The sequence below is a fragment of the Bison bison genome, unplaced genomic scaffold (genome assembly GCF_000754665.1).
Source record: "Bison bison bison isolate TAMUID 2011002044 unplaced genomic scaffold, Bison_UMD1.0 scf7180017864517, whole genome shotgun sequence".
Taxonomy (NCBI): Eukaryota; Metazoa; Chordata; class Mammalia; order Artiodactyla; family Bovidae; genus Bison; species Bison bison.
The window spans coordinates 8,425,851-8,449,132 of record NW_011495070.1 but is presented as its reverse complement, the minus strand read 5'-3'; the positions used below and the strand labels follow the sequence as shown (position 1 = coordinate 8,449,132).

The window sequence follows — 23,282 nt, the reverse complement described above, 5'->3', positions numbered from 1 at the left end:
ACTCTTGAGAGTTCCTTGGACTGCAAGGAGATCCAACCAGTCCATTCTGAAGGAGATCAGTCCTGGATGTTCATTGGAAGGACTGATGCTAAAGCTGAAACTCCAGTACTTTGGCCCCCTCATGCGAAGAGCTGACTCATTGGAAAAGACCCTGATGTTGGGAGGCATTGAGGGCAGGAGGAGAAGGGGACGACAGAGGATGAGATGGCTGGATGGCATCACCGGCTCGATGGATTTGAGTTTGAGTGAACTCCGGGAGTTGGTGATGGACAGGGAGGCCTGGCGTGCTGCAATTCATGGGGTCGCAAAGAGTTGGACACAACTGAAGTGACTTAGCAGCAGCAGCAGAGCATTGAGTAGAGTTCCCTGTGCTATACTTATGGCCTTATTGATTATCCATTTTAAATATAGCAATGTGTCTATGTCAATCCAAAACTCCCAATCATAGTATTTAGAATTTTAAGGGGACACTAGATGTAATGAATTTGAGAAAAAGAGGTGTTAAGTGATTTTGTTTTCCCCAAGGGCACACAAGCAGGATTTTTATTTCAAGGCAGGGTGGCTTCCAATGACCAAGCTCCCTCCGCAATACAGGTCCTGAGGAGCCCTGAACCACAAGGAGGATCACCCACTCCTCCATCTGTCACAGCAGAAACATGAGGAACGCCCAACCATGCTACTATGTGAAGATTGGCCCTTTGGGGCTTTGGAAATAAAGATTAGTTGCTAGGCCCTTTGTCGTATCTATTTTGAGATTCTCCACCTCAGGGAGCTTCCCAGAGGATGCTAAGGGGTCTTCTTCATTCTACCCACTAATGACCTCTGTGTCCGGGGACCTCTATTTGAACCTTGAGCTGGGGAGCCAGATCCGATACTCTTGATCATGAGCACCAATATGCACCATGGGCCGCCCTCCCCTTCCACCAGGATGTTAAGAAGCCCTGGGTACCTCATTTCCCAGGTGCGCCACTTTGGCTGCTATCCACGGATTCTTACCCTGCTAATAGAAATCCTGAGTGCTGTGTGCTAATTTGCTTCAGTCGTGTCCTACTCTTTTGCAACCCCGTGGACTGTAGCCTGCCTCTGTCCATGCGATTCTCCAGGCAAGAATGCTGGAGTGGGTTGCCATGCCCTCCTCCAAGGAATCTTCCCGACCCAGAGATGGAACCCACGTCTCTTACGTCTTCTGCATTGGCAGGCAGGTTCTTTATTGCTAGCGCCACCTGGGAAGCCCCTTATGGAAACCCTCTGGTGGTAAAGCAAAGCCAGTGGGTAGCATTCCTGCCATCTTCGTGGCCAGTGAGCCTGCCTTGGGCCATGTCCCGGGACTTTGTCTCACTGTCTCCGAGGATATCCCACCTCTAACACAAGAACTGGATCTGCATTCTGAGAACCAAGGGACTTCTAGTAGATAGCAGCTTCTTCAGATATGGGCAGATCAGATAAAGTGAATCAGATTCTTTTTTTGTTTTTTTTAATAAGCAGTATTGCCTCTGAGGCCAATCCAAGGAAACCAAACCTGTGTTGTATTGTTTTTTTTGTGTGTGTGTGTGTTGTATTGTTTTACCTGAGATCAGGTAATGGCATTCAGCCAAACTTTCTTGAAAGAGCTCCCTCTCCCTGAGAATGGCTTCTTCTATTATTTGCATATGCATGGTCCATGCCCCTTGGGTTTCTTTTGCACATATTGGTGCTGAAGTTTTGTTGGAACCAAAGAAGTAGTGGAATTTAAAACAAACTTGGACTTCACAAGGAAAGAGAAAGGGGAGGGGATAGAAGTGGGCCAGGTGTCTGCCATCAAAGGAGGGTCTGTAGGTGGTGATGCTTCTGTCTCATAAAGGAACAGGAACCAAAGAACAGGAACCAAAATGGTCTCTGATTGATGTTGGCTGGAGGAAGCTCAGAGCCCTCAGGGGACACAGAGCAATTCGCAGAGTATTCGGTGAGGTCATTAGCCATTGGTTTGCTCTGTTTCCATAATTCAGGTCTCAAGGGATCTTTGCCTCCCAGTTCTGTTCTGTATGGATGACAGTGATGAGCTGATAAAGCTGGAAACAGCATAAGTTTACATACCGCAGGTTACTAATAAGGGGAACTAAGGCCTGGACTATTTAAGTGACTTGGCCTAAGTCACACAGTGAGTAACAGAAACAGGAGCAAAAGCTGAGTTTCCTAACTCCCAACCATTGCCATTTCCTCTACAACTCTTCCCAGAAAGAAGAACCCTGGGACTTCCTTGGTTGTCCAATGGTTAAGAATCCTCATGCCAATGCAGGGGACACAATGCAATCCCTGATCCAGGAAGATTCCACATGCCGATGGGCATCTAAGCCCATGCACCACAACTACTGAAGCCCTCGCGCTCTAGAGTCCATGCTCTGCAACAAGAGAAGCCACTGCAGAAAGAAGCCCACACACCACAGTGAAGAGTAGCCCCTGCTGGCCACAACTAGAGAAAGCCCACATGCAGCAATGAAGACCCAGCACAGCCAAAATTAAGTAATTCACTTTAAAAAGTGATGATGATTTTATCCCGTGCCACATGTGCATAAGCAACTGTAAGCCATCACCTTGTGGGTCACCATGGCCGCCAAAATAGTCTGCATCTTTTATCCATCTTTCTAGACGGATGGAGGGGTGATCTACATCACAGAAATTGATTGGACTGGCTGTGCAATGATCTCTGTCCCATCCAGCAGACCTGGGAGGATCATTATTACGTCGGAGAGCAAGTGAGGAAGTGTCAGAGTCAGCCGTGGCCACGTGAGCTTTCACATGGCTGGGACGATTCTGTTTAGGTCTATGATGCCCTCTCTTCACCTAGAACATGAAAACACCTAGTTATTTTTCTGCTTGGTTATGATGGTGATGATAATAATCAATGACTATAAAATATAGCTGTCGGGGAAGAAAAGGGGGGCAGTTACGGTACAGAATTAGCGTTTCCCTGCTGGCTCAGATGGTAAAGAATGTGCCTGCAATGCAGGACACCTGGATTTGATCCCTAGGTCAGGAAGATCTCCTGGAGAAGGGAATGGCAACCTACTCCAGTATTCTTGCTTGTGGAATTCCATGGACAGAGGATCCTGGAGGGCTACAGTCCATGGAATTGCAAAGTCAGACAGACTAAGCACACGATCGATTTATTCAACCCAATGAACTAGGAGGAACATAAGCGCGACTTAATGCTGTGTTTGGCATACTTATTCCTAGTTTTTTCTCACCTTGACTGCATTTCTCTTTATAATCCAGAGAAGGACAAGAGGGGAATGTCTTTATTTTTCTCAATTTCTTAAGTACTTAGGAGCTAGCTAAATTACACATCTTGAATTGAATTGGAGTCTGTCATTGTTTACCATCCTTGTTGGTATTTATGTCAGACTTTAGTTTTCTAATAAATGGTTCTATGTTTATTTTCCATAAAGCTGTTTATCTTCATTGTTGTCAAGGAACTAATAACCTTGGTAAATATTTTCTTTTACCTTTTTCAATCAAATGATGAGTGCACCTAATTATCAAGATGTCTCAACTCCTGACAGTTTTTAATGAAAGGTGTAATATGATTTAAATCTGGTTGGGCTAGAGAAAATCTGTAGGAGCCCCCTGGAGAAGGGAGAGTAATCCTTACCTGAAACAAAAGGCCCACACAGACCTGAGGTGGTCCCTACGCCATCTATTGGCATCACATCACTGCATTTCTGAGCACCACAAAGGACAGAGTCTGTTTTGTGATGGACTTTGGGTTCCAGTCTCTAGATTCTCTCTTCAGACTATGTGTAAGACTTGTTTTGAGCACAGCCTATAGACTTCCCACTCACTGATACTCAGTGCAGTTAAAAACCCAAAGATTTAAGAGATCAACTGCGGAAGTAACAACTGCCTTATTTGGGCCATTTTATTAAGAATGTTTGTGTCTTTCTCTGATTAGTTTGCATTTTAGAAATCCAAACTAGTTGTTTGAAAATTGTTGAAAATGAGACAGTGGTTTTCATCCAGAAGTCAGTATTCCTGATTTTCATGTCACTTGAGAAGAAATGGAAACATGCTTATATTGACAAGGTTTGGCTGCCTGCAAATGGTCATAGCATTTTTTTAAAACTTTACAGCACTTTTCCTTTTATTTTGTCAGTCCAGAACTCCTATAGAAAAAAAAAAAAAAAAACCTAGTTCTACCAGGTCCCTTAGTTATCATCTATATCTCAGAAGCTGGTTTTCCATATTTTCCAGCTGTCTAGATCATCTCTTCTTCCCCTTTGAAGTGCAGACTTTATATCCTTCATCAATCTCTGCCGAAATATGATCCTTTTTCTCCTCAAAAGACATATATGTAAGTTTTGCTTACCTGTCCTAACTCTGTGATATTAAACAGTTTACTTAAGTCCCAGTTCATTCTATAAAATAATGTTTTTCTCATGGAGTTGTTGTAAGGGAAAGCTGATATTGTATATAAAGTTTTAGCATGGTACTTAGGATATGTTAACTGTTCATCACATGCTCAGTTGCTCAGTCATGTCTGGCTCTTTGCAAGCCCAAAGACTGTAGCCTGCCAGGCTCCTCTGTCCGTGGGATTTCCCAGGCAAGAGTCCTGGAGTGGGTAGCCATTTCCTCCTCCAGGGGATCTTCCTGACCCAGGGATTGAACCCATGTTTCCTGCTTTGCCAGGCAGATTCTGTACCACTGAGTCACCAGGGTAGTATGTGCTAATTTAAAGAAAAGAGAGAAGTTTGAGTGTTATTTCAAAAGGCACAAAGTTAGTGAAAACAAGTAATTATTCTGTTTAAATGTTTGCCCCATTTATCTTAGTCCTTCAAGTATGTTTCACTGCTGCAAACGCACATCTGTCACAAACTAGAAGATAACAATATGTGGAAAATTCATGAGCATACAAGCAAACTGATTTTTTTCCTTGAAAGATTAAAACATAATTCTCCCTCCATCTTCTCCCTCTCCCACTCTTCCAAATTGCTCTATCGTTGCATTACTGCAGGGGTCATTAGGATAGTAACTTTCTCTATTAAAAAAAAAAAAGAATACATAATACATTGTTTCTTAACATGAGTGATGGTAGTTACTCAGGTGTTCACTTTATAATTATTAGCTAACTGAGTATGTACGCTTTATGTATCTTCCTATGTGTATACTCACACACACAATGGAGATGAAATTGGCATGTAAGAAAGTGATGGGATAGAATTTGTTGTTGTTCAGTCACTAAGTCGTGTCTGACTCTGTGACCCCATGGACTGCAGCACGCCAGGCTTCCCTGTCTTTCACTATCTCCCGGAGTTTGCTCAGATTCGTGTCCGTTGAGTCGATGATGCTAGATAGAATAGTACAAACCAAATATAAGTCTAGGTTGGATATATACATAGCAAAGCAAACTGCTTAAAATTCCAAATTGAAAGGAATATGAAAGCAATAAACCCTGATTTTGAACAAAAGATGAAAACTATTCCAACTGCTCCAGACTGGCTATCTCCATGTCACAAACTGAGTGGCTAGAGTGGGGCAGATTATGGAACTTTTCTTCTTCTCTGCATGGATACAACCTGCACTGGAGTCGCTGTGGGACAGAATCTTCCCATGTCATCTTCCGTTTGCTTAACATCAGGCATGAAGAGCTTCTCTCGATGACTGAACTCTTTAATAGACCACAGTGAGCCAAGCCACTCTGCACAGAGGTCACTGCCCCATCTCCTCCAGCCATCTTTGTTAACATTCCTGCCACTTGTGCATGATTTCAGAGATAGCTGCCATGGTTTACTGAATGCTGTCAGACACGAAGTTAAGAATGAGAAGTCTTTATTACTAACAAGCAGCTTTTGGTTTTTCAGCGTCGACTGGGAGATGCAGCAAAGAAAGCAATCAGCAAGCTCCAGGTCAGGACCATTAAGAAGGGCGACAAGGTAACAGCCTCTTTTCTTTTTGTTGTTGCTATTGTTCAGTTGCTAAAGTCATGTCTGACTGTTTGCGACCCAGCGGACTACAGCATGCCAGGCTTCCCTGTCCTTCACTATCTCCCGGAGTTTGCTCAAACTCATGACCACTGAGTTGATGGTGATGCTGTCCAACCAGATCATCCTCTGTCACCCCCTTTTCCTCCTGCCCTCAATCTTTCCCAGCATCAGGGTCTTTTCCAATGAGTTGGCTCTTTGCATCAGGTGGCCAAAGTATTGGAGCTTCAGTTTCAGCATCAGTTCTTCCAATGAGTATTCAGAGTTGGATTTCCTTTGGGACTGATATGTTTGATCTTCTTGCAGTCCAAGGGACTCTCAAGAGTGTTCCCCAACCCCACAGTTCAGAAGCGTCAATTCTTTGGTGCTCAGCCTTCTTTATGGTCCAACTCTCACATCTGTATATGACTGCTGGAAAAGCCATAGCTTTGGCTATATGGACCTTTGTTGGCAAAGTCTTTTCTTTTTGATGAGGAGCTATTTAAAGCTTCTGAGTTTCCTAGCAACCAATGTAGATAAGAAGATGAGGAAGGGAAATACATGCTAATAGTTTTCCTATAAGCATCTGTTATTATGCCCACTGTTATTAAATATAATTTAAGGCAGTTTGTAAAATGCATGCAATGGGACCGTAAAGTCATTGGAGAAAAAATATGAGAAATTAAAAAGTAAATTTAGGAAAAGTAGATAAAACCAGGATGAAATAGTACACAGATTCATTACCTGAAATGAAAAGCAGACATGGGTCCAAAATTTAGGTTGGGGCTTTCTGGCAGCCAGTGCAAAGGAGAAAATATTCAATATTCAAACGAATCTGAGTACCTTATTCCAGTGTCCCACTAGATAAAAATGAAATGCCTGTTCCTGGAATTATGACTTAAGAAAATTTTTCCATGAATCCTTGCACGAAAAGCATTTTTAGGTGCTAAGTGATGTATACCACTTAAGTCTGCAGTTAATGCTGATGGCTCAGTGGTAAAGAATCTAACGCAATGCAGGAGACGTGGGCTCAGTCCCTGGGTCAGGAAGATCCACTGGAGAAGGAAATGGCAACTCACTTCAGTATTCTTGCCTGGAGAATTCCATGAACAGAGGAGCCTGGCAGGCTACAGTTGGGGTCACAAAGAGTCAGACATGATTTAGCAACTGCTGTTGCTGCTAAGTCGCTTCAGTCGTGTCCGACTCTAACTAAACAACGATAAAAAAAGTGCAAGAAGCATATTTAGTCCCCCTGAAACCGAGTTTCCAGAACCCCAAAGTTATGACAGCAGAACTCATTCCAGGACAGTCATTCTAGAACTCTCTAGCTGTAGGATGATGACATAAAGCCAAAAGCAGAAGCATGTCCTAAGGAAGGACCACGATGCAAGCTGGTCAGGGCCCACAGACCTCTAAAGACCTCTGTTCTCCCCAGGAGAATTTTTTCCCCCAGGAGAAATTTTAGAGCAGTGGATTGCAGTCCATGAATGTGGGGCTCCTTGAGCCACTGTAAGAGATTCACAGCTCTACTTGTATTTGAGGTGTTGTCTCTAGTGTGAATAATTGATTTGTCTCACTAATTAGGTGCTACTGGTTTTCAGCTATATAAAAATACCTTTGAGCTTAATAGGATAAAATTCATTTTAAAAGCATCACTAAATTTAAAGCATATTTTTTCAGTACTTGTTTTCTCCTCAAACGGAATAATAAAAGAACAAGGACTGTTACACAAGTAACGTATTACAGGGTGTTGAAAGAGATTTAAGTATTTGAAAAGAAAGCTGGAACCACTATTTAAGAGTTGTATACATTAGATTCCCGAGGAATGATAGATTAAATATCATTTTGATGAGTCCCCATGAATAGCATTTCTCTCATCCTTGAGACTTTGCTATGTCACCTCTGATTATAATAAGTAGCATGATTAGTAACGGTACATTAAAAAACGATTTCCTTGTCAAAGCTCTTGCTGTGGAACCAGGAAACAAAAAATGGAGGTTGGAAGGACTAGAAACTGAACCAGTGCATAATAAATTATGGATTAAGACAGCCAGCTTCGAGAGAGTCAGAAGCCCTGCTCCAGGCAAGCTCTCCTTTGGCTTGTTGCTTGTGTGTTTACAGAAGCTGAAACTCGCAAAGCAGGCTCATCTGTGCTTTCTGTGTTGCAGGAAATGGAGCCGGATTTTGACAACTGTGCCGTTTGTATTGAGGGGTACAAGCCCAACGATATCGTCCGGATCTTGCCCTGCCGGTGAGTGGCTAGCTGCCTGCTTCTGACGGGGGCCTGTGTGGAGAGTGTCTGCTGGCCTCTCTGGTTCCGACCTGCTTGGCCTAGCCCTGCAAGGTCAGTCTGCCCAAACACTGCTGGGGTTCAGGAAGAAACAACCTTGATTCGTTTCATATAACCTTTCTCCTTGGAAACATTCTGTCTTGTGAAATTAGCACTGTTTTCCCATCCTCTTCATACCAAACTAAGGCTCTGTGACCTAGAACCTCATGATGCACAGTTGGACCATGTAGCTCCAAGTTCAAGTTTTTCTTAACAGCAGACCTGTAATACTCAAAATCATCCCCGCTTTTACAGTGCTATTTCATTAAAATAATAAACTCTTAAAAATGTCTTCTGGGTGATCATGAAGGGATCAGCAACCAGACTATAGTCAGGAGTGGGCAGGAAGCCAAAGGCAGATTTCCTTTTCCTTTATTTTTTGTTGACAAAAAGAGAATGTGACAGTAACCCCCACACTTCTAGGATCTAGGGTAGAATGTCAACAGATGTAGTTGGAAAACTGCCTGGGTGATTCTCATAGAACTCTAGTCCTTCTCTAGATTCTTTTTATACAATTCAAATTAAATAAACTTAAATACTTCGACAAAATATCTTAAAGTTGCTTAAAGCTTCTTTAGTGTTTTTGCATCTATGCAAGTGTCCTAAAAATATAAATTAAATTCTGCCTTAGAGAAATATTCTTCTCTTAGAAATCCTGCCTTTAAAAATTCTCAGAGTATTTAAGTAACTAAAGTAGAAAACAGATACCACCAAGATATAAAACAATTCATTTGGTCATAAAACAATGCAATGCTAAGAACTATTTATTAGAAACACAAAAGAAATCATGCCTTAGAGGAATGAGTTTAATAATCCCCAAATGACAGAGAAGTGACAAAAAGGAACAAGATACTCAAACAGATGCACGCACTCCAAGGGGAGTGAATGGGCTTGAAATGCTCTCACGCAAATTGATCGGTAGGAAAACAGGCCTGTGGAAAGTGCACTCTGGTGGCCCCAGCTGAAGCCTTCAAGCGGGATTCGCTTTCCTTAGAGATGCTTGACCGTCTCTAGAACAAATCATAAACTGGGATACATCAATACTTGGCAACATCCTTCATATGAGGGTACTATAGATAAGTTCTCTCCCTAGACATTATACTTGGTATTTGCTTCGTGATTTCTGAAACGCTGGCCAAGAATGGTGATAAGTGAACTGCAGAGAGCCTCTCCAGATAGTATCGTTCCTCTCTGCGGTATTTTATTAGGAGTTTTATAAAGCCTCCTAGCTATAGGCAAGGAAAGTACTTGCTTTTACTTTCCTTTGGAGATGGCTTAGCGCCCTGTGAGGCTCCTACTAATAAAAAATAGCCAAAGCTAAAATTAAAGGTCAGTGTCATCTTTTCCCTGAATATCGAAAGAACTTTACAAATGTAATTAAGAAAATCTGTTTTAAGGACATCTTTAGGCTTACTTTAGCTCCGTCATTCATATTTTATAAAACAGCTTGTTCACTGAGGGCTCTTTCATGAGTATATTTCATGTGACTGCATATAATTGCTAGAGGCTACATAATATCCAGGTCATAAATGTACCACAGTGTAATTTACCATCCTCCTGTTGTGGACCATTTGGCTGATTTCAGTTTTTAATTATGACAAATTACATTGCTTTAGCAGTATTTAGATGGCTGTAGTATATTTTTCCAGATCTCCTTTTATAGGATTTTTGTGGAAATATTAACCAAGACAAAAATAGCACTTTAATATTTGTCACACACACACAAATCTTTAGGAACTTTCATTTTATTTATGCTAGCTCTTGCTCCAGCACATTCATAGTGGCTCACAGGGTAAAGAATCCGCCTGCAATGCAGGAGACCCGGGTTCAATCCCTCAGTCGGGAAGATCCCCTGGAGAAGGAAATGGCAGCCCACTCCAGTACTCTTGCCTAGAAAATTCCATGGATGGAAGAGCTTGGTGGGCTACAGTCCATGGGGTCGCAAAGAGTCAGACAGGACTGAGCGACTTCACTTTCTTTCTTTCACGTTCTTGCCCCAGGTCAGTTCAGTTTGGCCTCAGGCTCCTCTTTATTGAGTCATCATTTGTTTCTCCGCTCATTCCTTGATTCTTTCTGCTTCAAGTTCCTCACTGTCCATCTGTCTTTATTCCTTCCTGTGGGCCCTGCTTTAAATAACAAAAAAAAAAAACACGCAGGTTATAGTTAGTGTTTGATCTTAGAGGAGCCACCCAGTCCTACTCTTTGAAGCGCTCTTGCAATTTTTCCATGCGGCTTTTAAAATCAAGATATTTTTATGCCTGTTGCTGGTCTCTGCCAGACAGTTTGCACTAATGGATGTTATCAAACAAATGCACTGGCATTTGCTTTTTGCTAGATAATTTCCTCTGGGGCATTATTAAGCCTTTGCTCCTATGAACCTCGTAGACTCTCTTTCCCATTATTTCCAGGCTGACTCATCCACAGAATTCTTTGCATCTCCTTGGAATGAAAACTGTTTTAAAAATGTTCCAGCATATTGTCTCTCTTCTCTCCCCCTCTTTATCGTGGCCTCCTAATTCCTGACATGCTGAGCGCCTCTTCCCTATGGTTACCATGCATGGAGTCTTGCCAAATCACGCATCACTTGCGCCGTGACTTTTGCAAGATCATCCTCTTGACTGTGTCTCTTTTAAAGGCACTTGCACAATTAGGATGAATTAATAAGTGATTCTTCCTCTTTGTAGTCATGGTAATTGTTCAAGTTAAATTGTGCACATCTTCATGGACTACTTCTTCCCCTTTGTTCTTTCTAAGTCGGGTCCTTCTCTAGCGCTTGAAGGCAAGCCTATCCGTGGGGTGAGCCTAGACACACACATTTAATGTGAGGGAGGGACCCACAGCCGCACACAGAACACCTCAGGTCTAACTTTTGAGGTTTGGAGTTGATCCTAATATACCACTAAGATATTTTCCAAGGAACTCCAGTTTTGCTGTAGCATACCTATGCCAAAGCATACAATTCACTGTATTTTTAGGCTGGCTTTTGTGACTCAGGTTTGAACTTGCAGTTATGATTTTTAGCCACAAAGGAGATCTTACTGAAGTTCTGTTGCCTTCTCTTGTCCAGAGAATAAGCTGGGCTTTCTGAGTCTTCCGTGGCTTTTATCCTATGGTGTCTGAACTGTCCTTCAATGGTTATTCATCTCAATCTATTTAACTACCCAATTGCAAATGCAGTGTTTCAGAAAGAGCATGATCTCCTTGGGCAGAGCAAAAGTCCCTGTTTGCCAGTTTTTTAAAGAACAAAGCAGAATTTCCCTTGTGGTCCAGTGGCGAAGACTCCACCCTTCCAGTGCAGGGTTAAAGCCCTGGTGAGGGAACTAGGATCCCACACAAGGCAAGGCAAAAAAAAAAAAAGATTAAAAATAAAAAATAAAAACAAAGCAATGTACGCATGCTTTCTCTAAGTTGCCTATACAGTCCTTTCCTATTGCTATTTTACTGCTAAAAGCATTGTCACTAATTTGGGAAGATATTCGTTTCATCTACTGTCTTTCCCTTTGTTTGCAAACTCTGCCCTACAATTCAAGAAAAATTATAAAGCTCCTTGGCAATAAGCAGACCCTTGCCATATTCTTTTTAGTACCTAAATGCTTTATTTGAAACAACAAACATTTCTTTTGTAGCAACTGTTTACCAGGAATAGCGTGAAGTACCAGAAATGAAAAGGTGGATGGCATGGTCCCTGCTTGAAAGGGAGTCAGGCTAGTGAGAGAGAGGTGGGGATTTAACTAACTGGTCACAGCACAGAGGATCATATACACAACAATAATAATAAAACAAATTAAAAATCTGGAGGAACTAGTACCAGGCACAGGAAGTTAAGAAAGGCTCTGTAGATTTAAAGGGGCTTCCCTGATGGCTCAGTCAGTAAAGAATCCACCTGCAATGCAGGAGACATGGGTTCAATCCCTGGGTTAGGAAGATCCCCTGGAGGAGGAAACGGCAACCCACTCCAGTATTCTCGCCTGAAGAATCCCATGGACAGAGGAGACTGGTGGGGTCTCCTATATAGTCCATGGGGTCGCACAGAGTCCGACACGACTGAGCACAGCACAGCACAGAAACAAATATGTCTTCATATTTTCTAACCATGATTGTTTTGCCCATTACATCCTCATTTTAGAAAATTTGTCAAAGGATAAATATTTAATCATCTGTGTAACTTCCTCGTACAGGGATCCACTGCTGGCACTTTCAGCATTTCCTTTTATTTCCTATGCCTGTTTTGTGCAAGTTTGACACACTGCTGTCAACAGCAATTAATATCCTGCTCTTTCGTGCTTCCCTTGTGGCTCAGCTGGTAAAGAATCCACCTGCAATGTGGGAGACCTGGGTTTGATCCCTGGGTTGGGAAGATCCCCTGGAGAAGGGAAAGGCTACCCACTCCAGCATCCTGGCCTGGAGAATTCCATGGGCTGTATAGTCTGTGGGGCTGCAAAAAATCGGACACGACTGAGCGACTTTCACTTTCACTTTCTCTTTTAATATCCTGCTGTTTTCACTTAGCATTGAAAGAATTTGCTAGAAGTAGTACTAAGTTCTCTGTGGCTCATTTTGACCTTCCAACTCCATAGGCAGAAGCTGATCAAAATCTGAGTTGAATAAATCAACCAAACACCCTGAATGTTGGCTCTTACTCCTCAAGAATCAGGGCCACTTTGTGAGCCCATCAGAATTGTCCACTGAGGTAAAACCTGAGTGTGTCCTAACTCCCTTCATCTCATTTCTTAGTAACCCATCGATGAGCTATTCACGTCTCGTCATCCCAGCCCCTGAGAGAGAAAAGCAGTTTAGCCTAGACAGACAATAGAGTTTGTCTGGATAATAATGGCCCGTGGAGGCTGTGTGTCTTGCTGGCTTATTATTGTCACAGTTGGATTACAAATAAAATCCTCTAAAACCCAAGTTAATATCTTAGATAGCTGCGCCTCAAGCATTTAACCAGTTCGTACACAAAATGTACTTACCGATTGCCTTCTGTAGTTACGGTTTGTAGATGGTGCTTCCTGGAGGCTTCTGTAGGAGGCGCTGTTGTCAATACTCCCAACACTTTTTCTAGGGTCTTTGTATTTTGAAGCCAGGGAACGAGGTCGGTGAGCGGCTCTGCAGGTCCATGGCTTGTTGGACTCCTCAGTCTTCACAATAGGATTGTTTTGTCCTGAACAAGCTCACCCGTTAGAGATTTCTGGAAGGGAGTGTGTATGTGTGCATGTGGTAAAATATATGTAGCATACAACTGATCATTTTAGCCATTTTTTAATGAGATTTATTTATTTTTAAATAAATAAAAAGGAGGATAATTGTGGATATAAGTTAAAAGGAGGATATGTGGAGGATAATTGTTTTACAGTGTTATGTTGCTTTCTGCCAAATATCAACATGAATCAGCCATAGGTACACCTACGTCACCTCCCTCTTGAACCTCCCCCACCATTTTAACCATTTTTAAGTTTATATTTCAGTGGATTACAGCACAGCCATCAGCACATTCATCTCCACAAGAACTTCATCTTTCCAAACTGAAAGTCTGTAGCCGTTAAACATTAATAACATTATTAACTCTCCATTCCCCCAGTCTGGAGTTGTGTGTGTGTGTGTGTGTGTGTTTTAATTTAGGCTTGATTTTTATTAACAGAAGACAATGTCCATGGACAAATTAGATTTTGACTCAAGAATCTAATTTAAGTTGCTTAGCTAAAAATTGATTTTTATATATTCAATTCAAAAATGGATGGTGAATGATAATTCTGCGTATTTCTGGTATTGTTATTAGTGCTATTTGTTGTGGTTTGGTTGCTCAGTTGTGTCTGACTCTTTGTGACCCCATGGAATGTAGCCCGCCAGGCTCCTTTCTCCATGGGATTCTCCAGGCAAGAATACAGGGGTGGGTTGCTATTTCCTTCTCCAGAGGATCTTCCCAACCCAGGGATTGAATTTGTGTCTCCTGCATTGGCAGGCAAATTCTTTACCACTGAACCACCTGGGAAGCCCCGTTATTACTATTATTACAATACTAATATGATGCTACTCTTATTATTAGAACTGTTACTGTTCCTCTTACTATTACTGACATCGTTACCACCATCCATTCTTCTCTGGCTTTCTGCAATAGCCTTCTCCCTGATCTCCCTACTTCTACTCCTGCCCCTTAATCATTCATTCTGATGTCTGTTTTTTATTATCCAGCTAGATTAACTGGACCTTGGGTACTTTTTTAGTGAGTACAAATTTAAACTCATTAAGTGTATCAGAAGTATGACTTTAAAATTATACTGAAGTATAATTCTGTCTTCTGTTTCTCTCAAAAGGATTTCTGTAACAAAGTAAATTCACAGAAAATTAAGAAGGTACACTATCTCATATTCGCTTTTTACAAGAGAGTGAACTAGTGCAATTGCCACTGATTTTTTCAGGAATTACTGTAAGAAGCAATCTTAGGAATTTTGCCATTGTAGCTGTTGTTAGGATTTTCTACTCTGATTTTATTGTGAGGACTCGCCAGAGCAGTTCACACATATAATACCTACCTTTTTCCTGAATGGGAGAATGTTTTTATGCTGTGGATACAAAATTGTGCTGTTTTTCAGATTTTTTTCCCTGTTTCGTTGATAGAAAGCCAACAGCCAAATCTGTAGTCCATCCCATAGCCAAAAGGGATTTTTTAGCTTCATCCCTGAGTCTGTTTTATGTTTCTATTCTTATTTTTCTTTCTTCTGCTTTTTTTTTTTTCGGCATCCCTTTGGATATCTGCATCTCTCCAGTCACCTTAAGTCCTTTCTACAATAAACATTTTCCACGTGTTTAAAACTTTCTCAGTGTCATTTTTAATTGATATATAATATCCCCTGTGCCGTAATTTGACTGTTTTTGGACAGTTATGTCATTTCCTCCTCCATACCCACGTACTTCTTTTGCTGTTACAAATAAGGCTGTGATAAATAGCTATGTGTGTGTGGACCTTAGTTACATTTCAGATCATTTCTTTGTTTCTAAGGTTACAAATTCAAATTGCCTGGTTGCTTTCCAGAAAGTGGTACTGAAGGAATGTTCCAGTCAGTCAAAGATAAGAAGACTACTCTAAGTAATATCCTAGAATTGTCAGAATATAATGCACATGTCAGACTTGCCACATGGCTCAGTGGTAAAGAAGTCGCCTGCCAATGCAGGAGACATGGGTTCAATCCCTGGGTCGGGAATATCCCCTGGAGTAGGAAATGGAACCCACGTCGATATTCTTGCCTCAAAATTCCATGAACAGAGAAGCCTAGTGGGCTACAGTCCTTGGCGTCACAAAGACCTGGACGTGAATGACTGAGCAACTAAACACATACAGACACACACACACACGCATACAACACCCATGTCAGGATAATGGTGGAGAGATAGGCCAGTCCAGATCACTTGGGACCTGAATGCTGAGGAGCCAGGGTTAAAGCCAACTTCTGAGGGACCTGCTGAGGAGCCCAATTTGTGTTTCATAAACAGCACGCTGGCAGCATGTGGAGTGAGGCTTAAAGGGATCTGACTGGGGTCAGAGGAACCAGTTAGAAGACTATGGCAAAGTCAAAGCAAGAAGTGCTGGAGGCCTCACTGGAGTGTTGGATTTGGGCGTGTAGGGAGAAGGAGCTAGTCTAGTCAGAGGAGATTCAGGAGGTAAACCTAGCCTGAGTCAGCCATTTGGAATACTTGAAAATAGCTGCCCCTGTCAGATGGTGACTGATAGATACATCTGTATTTGTTTTCATTTAAAACCTGCTCATATCTTTCCATTTGGATTCTAAACAATAGAAAAAAATCCAACAGCTAGCTCACTACTACTCAAATACTGTAACAGAAGAAACATTTAAGAACCAAAACAGGTTTAAACAGATTTTGTTTCTCACTCAAAAACAAAACAAAAAACACTTGAGGACCAGCATTGGCTTATCTTTTTAAAATTTCCTTTTGAGTTATTCATCCCGCAACAATCCCGTAACTGGGCCATTTAGGCAAAGTTCCATTTTGGATAGACAGTCGTTAGATTCTGTGTGTAAATGCTGCACTACCCTTTCTCTTTCTCATTTCTTTGCTTTAGAAATGAGCCTAATTTTCTATTGTATCTGTGTAAGAGATCTCTTAAGTAATTCAGAACAAAGAATATATCATACCGTTTCCTTTTTTTCTTTTTCTTTGAAACTTAAGTCTACAGTTTTACAAAGATCAGAACAAGACTAACAGCGTTGGTGTTGAAAGAGATGAAATGGAGATTTAAACACAATAATATACCAGGCTAAAAGGTGCAAATAGAATAAATGGTTATTGTTAAAGTAGAAAACAAATTAATAGAGAAGGAGTAATCAAGCTTACATGCGCAAATCAGGACAATAGATTCACAATGTGCAAAGGAATTTCTCATGACATTCCAGCCTCTGAGTCAGAGAAATACTGAAAGGGGTAAGCCTGGAGATTTGGAAAAAGAATTTCTGAAGGCTATTGAAAAGTCAAGGCCTAGATTTGGTCTTCTAACGCAGTGAATTCTTGGAAGGTCTGTTACATACCACATGTCTAGAATCGGCAAGAGGCTTATACTTCATTTTTGTCCGTCTACCTAAACAACCAACTGCTTTCCTTTCTCAGTTAATGTGACTGACATATGTATATTTTTAACATGGATTTAATCATTGACTCCTCAGATAGTAAATTCATTAACTCTTGTCCCTAAGGACATGTGGTGTTTTCCTTTACAAGAGAAACAGCTCTGGGAAGTAAAAAGGTATATGTCACGGACTCCCCTGGTGGTCCAGTGGCTAAGACTTCAAGCTTTACCACTAAAGGGCCCAGGTTCAGTCCCTGGTAGGGGAACCGGATCCCACATGCCACACAATAAGACCCGGCACAGCCAAGTAAATAAATAAATAAATTTTTTAAAAAAGATGCATGACAAACAGAAGAGGGATCCACTTGTAAAGCTTTCTGAACAAACGTGAATCCTAAGGCTCCCAGAGTGACTTGCCGGCTAAAGGACCACCATCCTTAAGTTCAAATTAGTAAGATTTACAGAGCTAACGTAGGTGCAAGTGCCAGGCCTGCCTGAAGAGTGTGTGACTAACAGTGGCTTGCATCTGCTGGGCCTCTCTCTCTCCTTTTTTACTGTGTCCCAGAGAGTTTCCTTGTTCTTGTTGGATTCTTCCAACCAACACACCTGGACAGCTCATAGCCTCCCCTGCTTCCCCTGAAATTCTCATGTGGGACTCAGATCTTGGGTTCTTTAATGACAACCTAAGGCAACAGAACAGTTGGGACTCTGATATTCATCTCTGAACTTAGGGCTCTCATTCAGTCTCCCTGCCAGACACAACATGGTCATAACACAGAACGTAATATAAAGAAGAATTATAACTTGATGTAGACATGAGTGGAAACCATAATTACAGAAAACTAACCAAACTGATCACTTGGAACACAGCCTTGTTTAACTCAATGGAACTATGAGCCATGCCAGGTAGAACCACCCAAGACAGATGGGTCATGGTGGAGAGTTCTGACAAAACGTGGTCCACTGGAGAAGGGAATGGCAAACCACTTCAGTATTCTTGCCTTGAGAACCCCATGAACAGTATGAAAAGGCAAAAAGATAGGATCCTTAAAGATGAATTCCCCAGATCAGTAGATACCCAATATGCTACTAGAGAAGAGTGGAGAAATAGCTCCAGAAAGAGAAGAAGTGGAGCCAAAGTGAAAACAACGCGGAGTTGTGGATGAGACTGGTGATAGAAGTAAAGTCCGATGCTGTAAAGAGTAATATTGCATAGAAACCTGGAATGTTAGGCCCATGAGTCAAGGTAAATTGGAAGTGGTCAAACAGGAGATGGCAAGAGTGAACATTGACATTTTAGGAATCAGTGAACTAAAATGGACTGGAATGGGCAAATTTAATTCAGAAGACCATTATATCTACTACTGTGGGCAAGAATCCCTTAGAAGAAATAGAGTGGCCCTTATAGTCAACCAGAGTTTGAAATGCAGTACTTGGGTCCAGTCTCAAAAACAACAGAATGATCTCTGTTTGTGTCCAAGGCAAACCATTCAATATCACAGTAATCCAAGTCTATGCCCCAACCACTAATGGCAAAGAAGCTGAAGTTGAACAGTTCTATGAAGACGTACAAGACCTTCTAGAACTAACCCCCCCCCCCAAAAAAAGATGTCTTTTTCATCAGAGGGGACTGGAATGCAAAAGTAGGAAGTTAAGAAATACCTGTAGAAATAGGCAAATTTGACTTTGGAGTACAAAATGAAGCAGGGCAAAGGCTAACAGAATTTTGCCAACAGAACACACAGGTCATAGCAAACACCCTCTTCCAACAAAACAAGAGAAGACTCTACACATGGACATCACCAGATGGTCAACACCGAAATCAGATTGATTATATTCTTTGCACTCAAAGATGGAGAATTTCTATACAGTCAGCAAAAACGAGACCAGGAGCTGACTGTGGCTCAGATCATGAACTCCTTAACTGAAAACTTCAGACTTAAATCGAAGAAAGTAGGGAAAACCACTAGAACATTCAGGTATGACCTAAATTAAATCCCTTACAATTATACAGTAGAGTAACAAATAGATTCAAGGGATTAGATCTGATAGAGTACCTGAAGAACTATGAATGGAGGTTCATAACATTGTACAGGAAGCAGTGATCAAAGGCATCCCCAAGAAGAAGAAATGCAAAAAAGGGAAAATGGTTGTCAGAGGAGGCCTTGAAAATAGCTGAGAAAAGAAGAGAAGTGAAAGGCAAAGGAGAAAAGGAAAGATATATCTCTCTGAATGCAGAGTACCAAAGAATAGCAAGGAGAGATAAGAAAGCCTTCCTAAGTGACCAGCACAAAGAAACAGGGGAAAACAATAGAATGGGAAAGACTAGAGACCTCTTCAAGAAAAGAAGATACCAAGGGAACATTTCATGCAGAGATGGGCATAATAAAAGACAAACAGTATGGAGCTAACAGAAGCAGAAGATATTAAGAAGAGGTGGCAAGAATACACAGAAGAACTATGAAAAAAAGATCTTCACGACCCAGATAATCATGATGGTGTGATCACTCACCTAGAGCCAGACATCCTGGAGTGCAAAGTCAATTGGGCATTAGGAAGCATCACTATGAACAAAGCTAGTGGAGGTGATGGAATTCCAGCTGAACTATTACAAATCCTAAAAGATGATGCTGTGAAAGTGCTGCACTCGATATGCCAGCAAATTTGAAAAATTCACCAGTGGCCACAAGACTGGAAAAGGTCAGTTTTCATTCCAGTCCCAAAGAAAGGCAATGCAAAAGAATGTTCAAACTACTGCACAAAAGTACTCATCTCACATGCTAGCAAAGTAATGTTCAAATTCTCCAAGTGAGGCTTCAACAGTACATGAACGAAGAACTGCCAGATGTTCAAGCTTAGAAAAGGCAGAGGAACCAGAGATCAAATTGCCAACATCTGTTGGATCATAGAAAAATCAAGAGAGTTCCAGAAAAACATCTACTTCTGCTTCATTGACTATGCCAAAGCCTTTGACTGTGTGTCACAACAAACTGTGGGAAATTCTGAAAGAGATGGGAATACCAGACCACCTGACCTGCCTCCTGAGAAATCTGTATTCAGGTCAGGAAGCAACAGTTAGAACTGGACATGGAACAACAGACTGGTTCCAAATAGGAAAAGGAGTACGTCAAGGCTGTATATTGACACCCTGCTTATTTAACTTCTGTACAGAGTACATCATGAGAAATGCTGGGCTGAAAGAAGCACAAGCTGGAATCAAGATTGCCAGGAGAAATATCAATAACCTCAGATATGCAGATGACACCACCCTTATGGCAGAAAGTGAAGAGGAACTAAAGATCCTCTTGATGAAAGTGATAAAGGAGAGTGAAAAAGTTGGCTTAAAACTCAACATTCAAAAAACGAAGATCATGGCATCTGGTCCCATCACTTCATGGCAAATAGATGGGGAAATAATGGAAACAGTGACAGACTTTATTTTCTTGGGCTCCAGAATCAGTGCAGATGATCACTGCAGCCATAAAATTAAAAGATGCTTGCTCCTTGGAAGAAAAACTATGACCAACCTAGATAACATATTAAAAAGCAGAGATATTCCTTTACCGACAAAGGTCTGTCTAGTCAAAGCTATGGTTTTCCCAGTAGTCATGTATGGATGTGAGAGTTGAACCATAAAGAAAGCTAAACACTGAAGAATTGATGCTTTTGAAGTCTGGTGTTGGATAAAGCTCTTGAGAGTCCCTGGGACAGCAAGGAGATCAAACCAGTCAACTCTAGAGGAAATCAGGGCTGAATATTCATTGGAAGGACTGATGCTGAGGCTGAAGCTACACTACTTTGGCCACCTGATGCAAAGAACTGGCTCATTGGAAAAGACCCTGATGCCAGGCAAGATTGAAGGCAGGAAAAGGCGATGACAGAGAGTGCGATGGTTGGATGGCATCACCAATGCTGGGCAAGATTGAAGGCAGGAGGAGAAGGGGATGATAGAGGATGAGATGGTTGGATGGCATCACCGACTCAATAGACATGAGTTTGAGCAAGCTCCAGGAGTTGGTGATGGACAGGGAAGCCTGGCGTGCTGCAATCCATGAGGTCACAAAGTGTCAGACATGACTGAGCGACTGAACTGAGACATGAATATCATTTTAATGTTTGAAAACTTCAAAAATCACAAGTTTTTCCAAAGCATTAAAAATAAACACTGGCCCCTTAAGATTTCTAACCCCAGCCACCCATCTAATTTTAAGAATGAGTCAAAGAACTGAATGTCTGTGTGAACAGGAGATTCCAAACTCTTTATGGGTAAAAAACAATTTACAAAACACTGTAATGTGATCAGGATTCCGACTCTGAGCCTTATAACTCGTGAAGTGGAAAACAAAGGGATGATTTCTAGCCAGGCAGAAATGGCCTGTCCTGACTTTACCCTGCCATGCCTGTTCCATATGCTTGCCTAGAAACAGATTTTCTTTTTCCACGTTCGTTTTTCTAAAAATGTGATGTATGCTGGCTGATTTTAATAAGATTTCACTTACCCTTTCATGCCCATGTTACAACCTTGAAAGTTTTTTTAAAAGTATGAAACAGCAGAGAAAACATTCATTTCTTTGCTAATTGTAAGAAATTTTGAAAAGGGTGAAAAGTAAAAAGAAGAAAAATAATAATCTCACCGTCCAGAAATAATCATTGTTAATATGACTGTATTTAATTTTTATAATGTATGTGCATACATAAACATCCCACGTATGTTATTAAACATAGAGTCAGGCCATTAATACAGCTTTATTCTACTTTCTCTACTTTTGAGAAAGTGTAAGTAAATAAAGTAAATAAGTAAATAAAGTTATAAAGTAAGCATTTTCCTATAACTTTAGAAATTATCTTAAAATATTTAGTGGTTGCATAATAGTCCATTGTTGGGGTGTATTTAACTGCCCTTCCCACATTGTTCACCATTTAAACTGCCTCCAGTGTTCATCATTGTAAAATCATGACCTTACTTATCTTTTTTTTCTATATTCATCCCTTAGTATATACTCCTAAAAGTTAACTTCCTGGGTCAAAAGTACTTAACAAAGGATCTTGATAAGTTTTGTCTAACTGCTTTCCTGAAAAGTGGTTATGATTTACACCCCACACCAGCAGGATGTGCTTGCATTAGTGTTCTTTTGGAATCAAGAAGTGGTACCATTTTTAACCCTCTTTCTCATCTAATAGCCAGATACACAGTAGCACTTAGCTTTAATTCCTGTGCCTTTGATTTCTCTGAGATATTACCCTTGAGTAAACAGAGCTCTTCATGTATGATATCTATCAACTGAAAGAGTTTTCACAGTGTGAGAGTTGTGAGTTCAGCTTTATTTGGGGCTTAATGAAGACCATAGCCCAGGAGACAGAAGGCTCTAGGGAACTATGCTGAAGAGGTTGGGGAGGGAGGGGTCAGTGTACATGTGATTTTGGTGAAGGGGATACATGCAACAAGCACACCTTCTGGCAGAAGTTTGATGCTAGCCACGAAGAGCAGATGTCTCCATTAATGATTTTAGTGCTTTGCTATATATGAGAAGATGCAAGGAATTGGGCTCATAAAATCTTCTGAAAATATCAGACTATCTGATGACTTGTTTTGCCAGTTTTTCCCAGAACACAGAGTACTTCATTCCTGATCTTTAACCTCGAACTTCTTTTGGGGGAGTGTCGAAGGTTAGCAAGTGGCTACTAACTTCATTCTTGTGCAACCAGATAGCAAGAGACAGTTTTTAGTTGGCATGTCTAATGTAAATATAAATCGTCATTGGTAGTAAGATGTTTCCTAATTTTAGAGATGTTAAAGTGGGAGAGGAAAATGATATGGCATAGAACTGATAAAATGTGATATTAACTATTTTTAATACTTTGTTTTCATATTTTGGAAAATAGTGCTTTTTCTCATTTAAATATTTTTGGTCTTATGCTTTTAGATTAATAGAGAAAAGTTATAAAATTTATGAATTTTATCTCCCCTTCTTTTAGTCTTTCTTTACCAAAACAAAATACAGTAAAACAACTGAGCAGTTAGTACATTTTCAGATTTCTCTGAAATTTATGTTGATATGGGCATCCCAGTCATACTCATTATTTATGAAAAACATTATTTAAAAAACACTGCTGGATGATACATAGGAAGGCTGTTAAGAGAGTAGATTGTAGGAGTTCTCTTCACAAGACAAATTTTTTTCTCTTTTCTTCTTATTGTATCAAAGTGAGATAATGGATGTTAACTAAACTTACTGTTTCACAATATATGTAAGTCAAAAGATCATACATATGTAAGTCAAAAAATATACAAGCAACTCCTACAGCTCAACTCCAGAAAAATAAATGACCCAATCAAAAAATGGGCCAAAGATCTAAATAGACATTTCTCCAAAGAAGACATACAGATGGCTAACAAACACTTGAAAAGATGCTCAACATCACTCTTTATCAGAGAAATGCA

At 40.9% G+C, this 23,282-nt stretch overlaps 1 protein-coding gene across 1 annotated transcript in view; it reads left to right on the top strand.

Moving 5' to 3' along the window:
- The window catches only part of RNF150 (ring finger protein 150), a 281,142-nt gene that overhangs the window by 183,011 nt on the left and 74,849 nt on the right, over positions 1-23,282 (top strand). The window contains exons 3-4 of the mRNA XM_010830301.1: positions 5,835-5,906; positions 8,102-8,184. Of these exons, the coding sequence (XP_010828603.1) occupies positions 5,835-5,906; positions 8,102-8,184 (155 nt within the window). The remainder of the gene's footprint in view (positions 1-5,834; positions 5,907-8,101; positions 8,185-23,282) is intronic.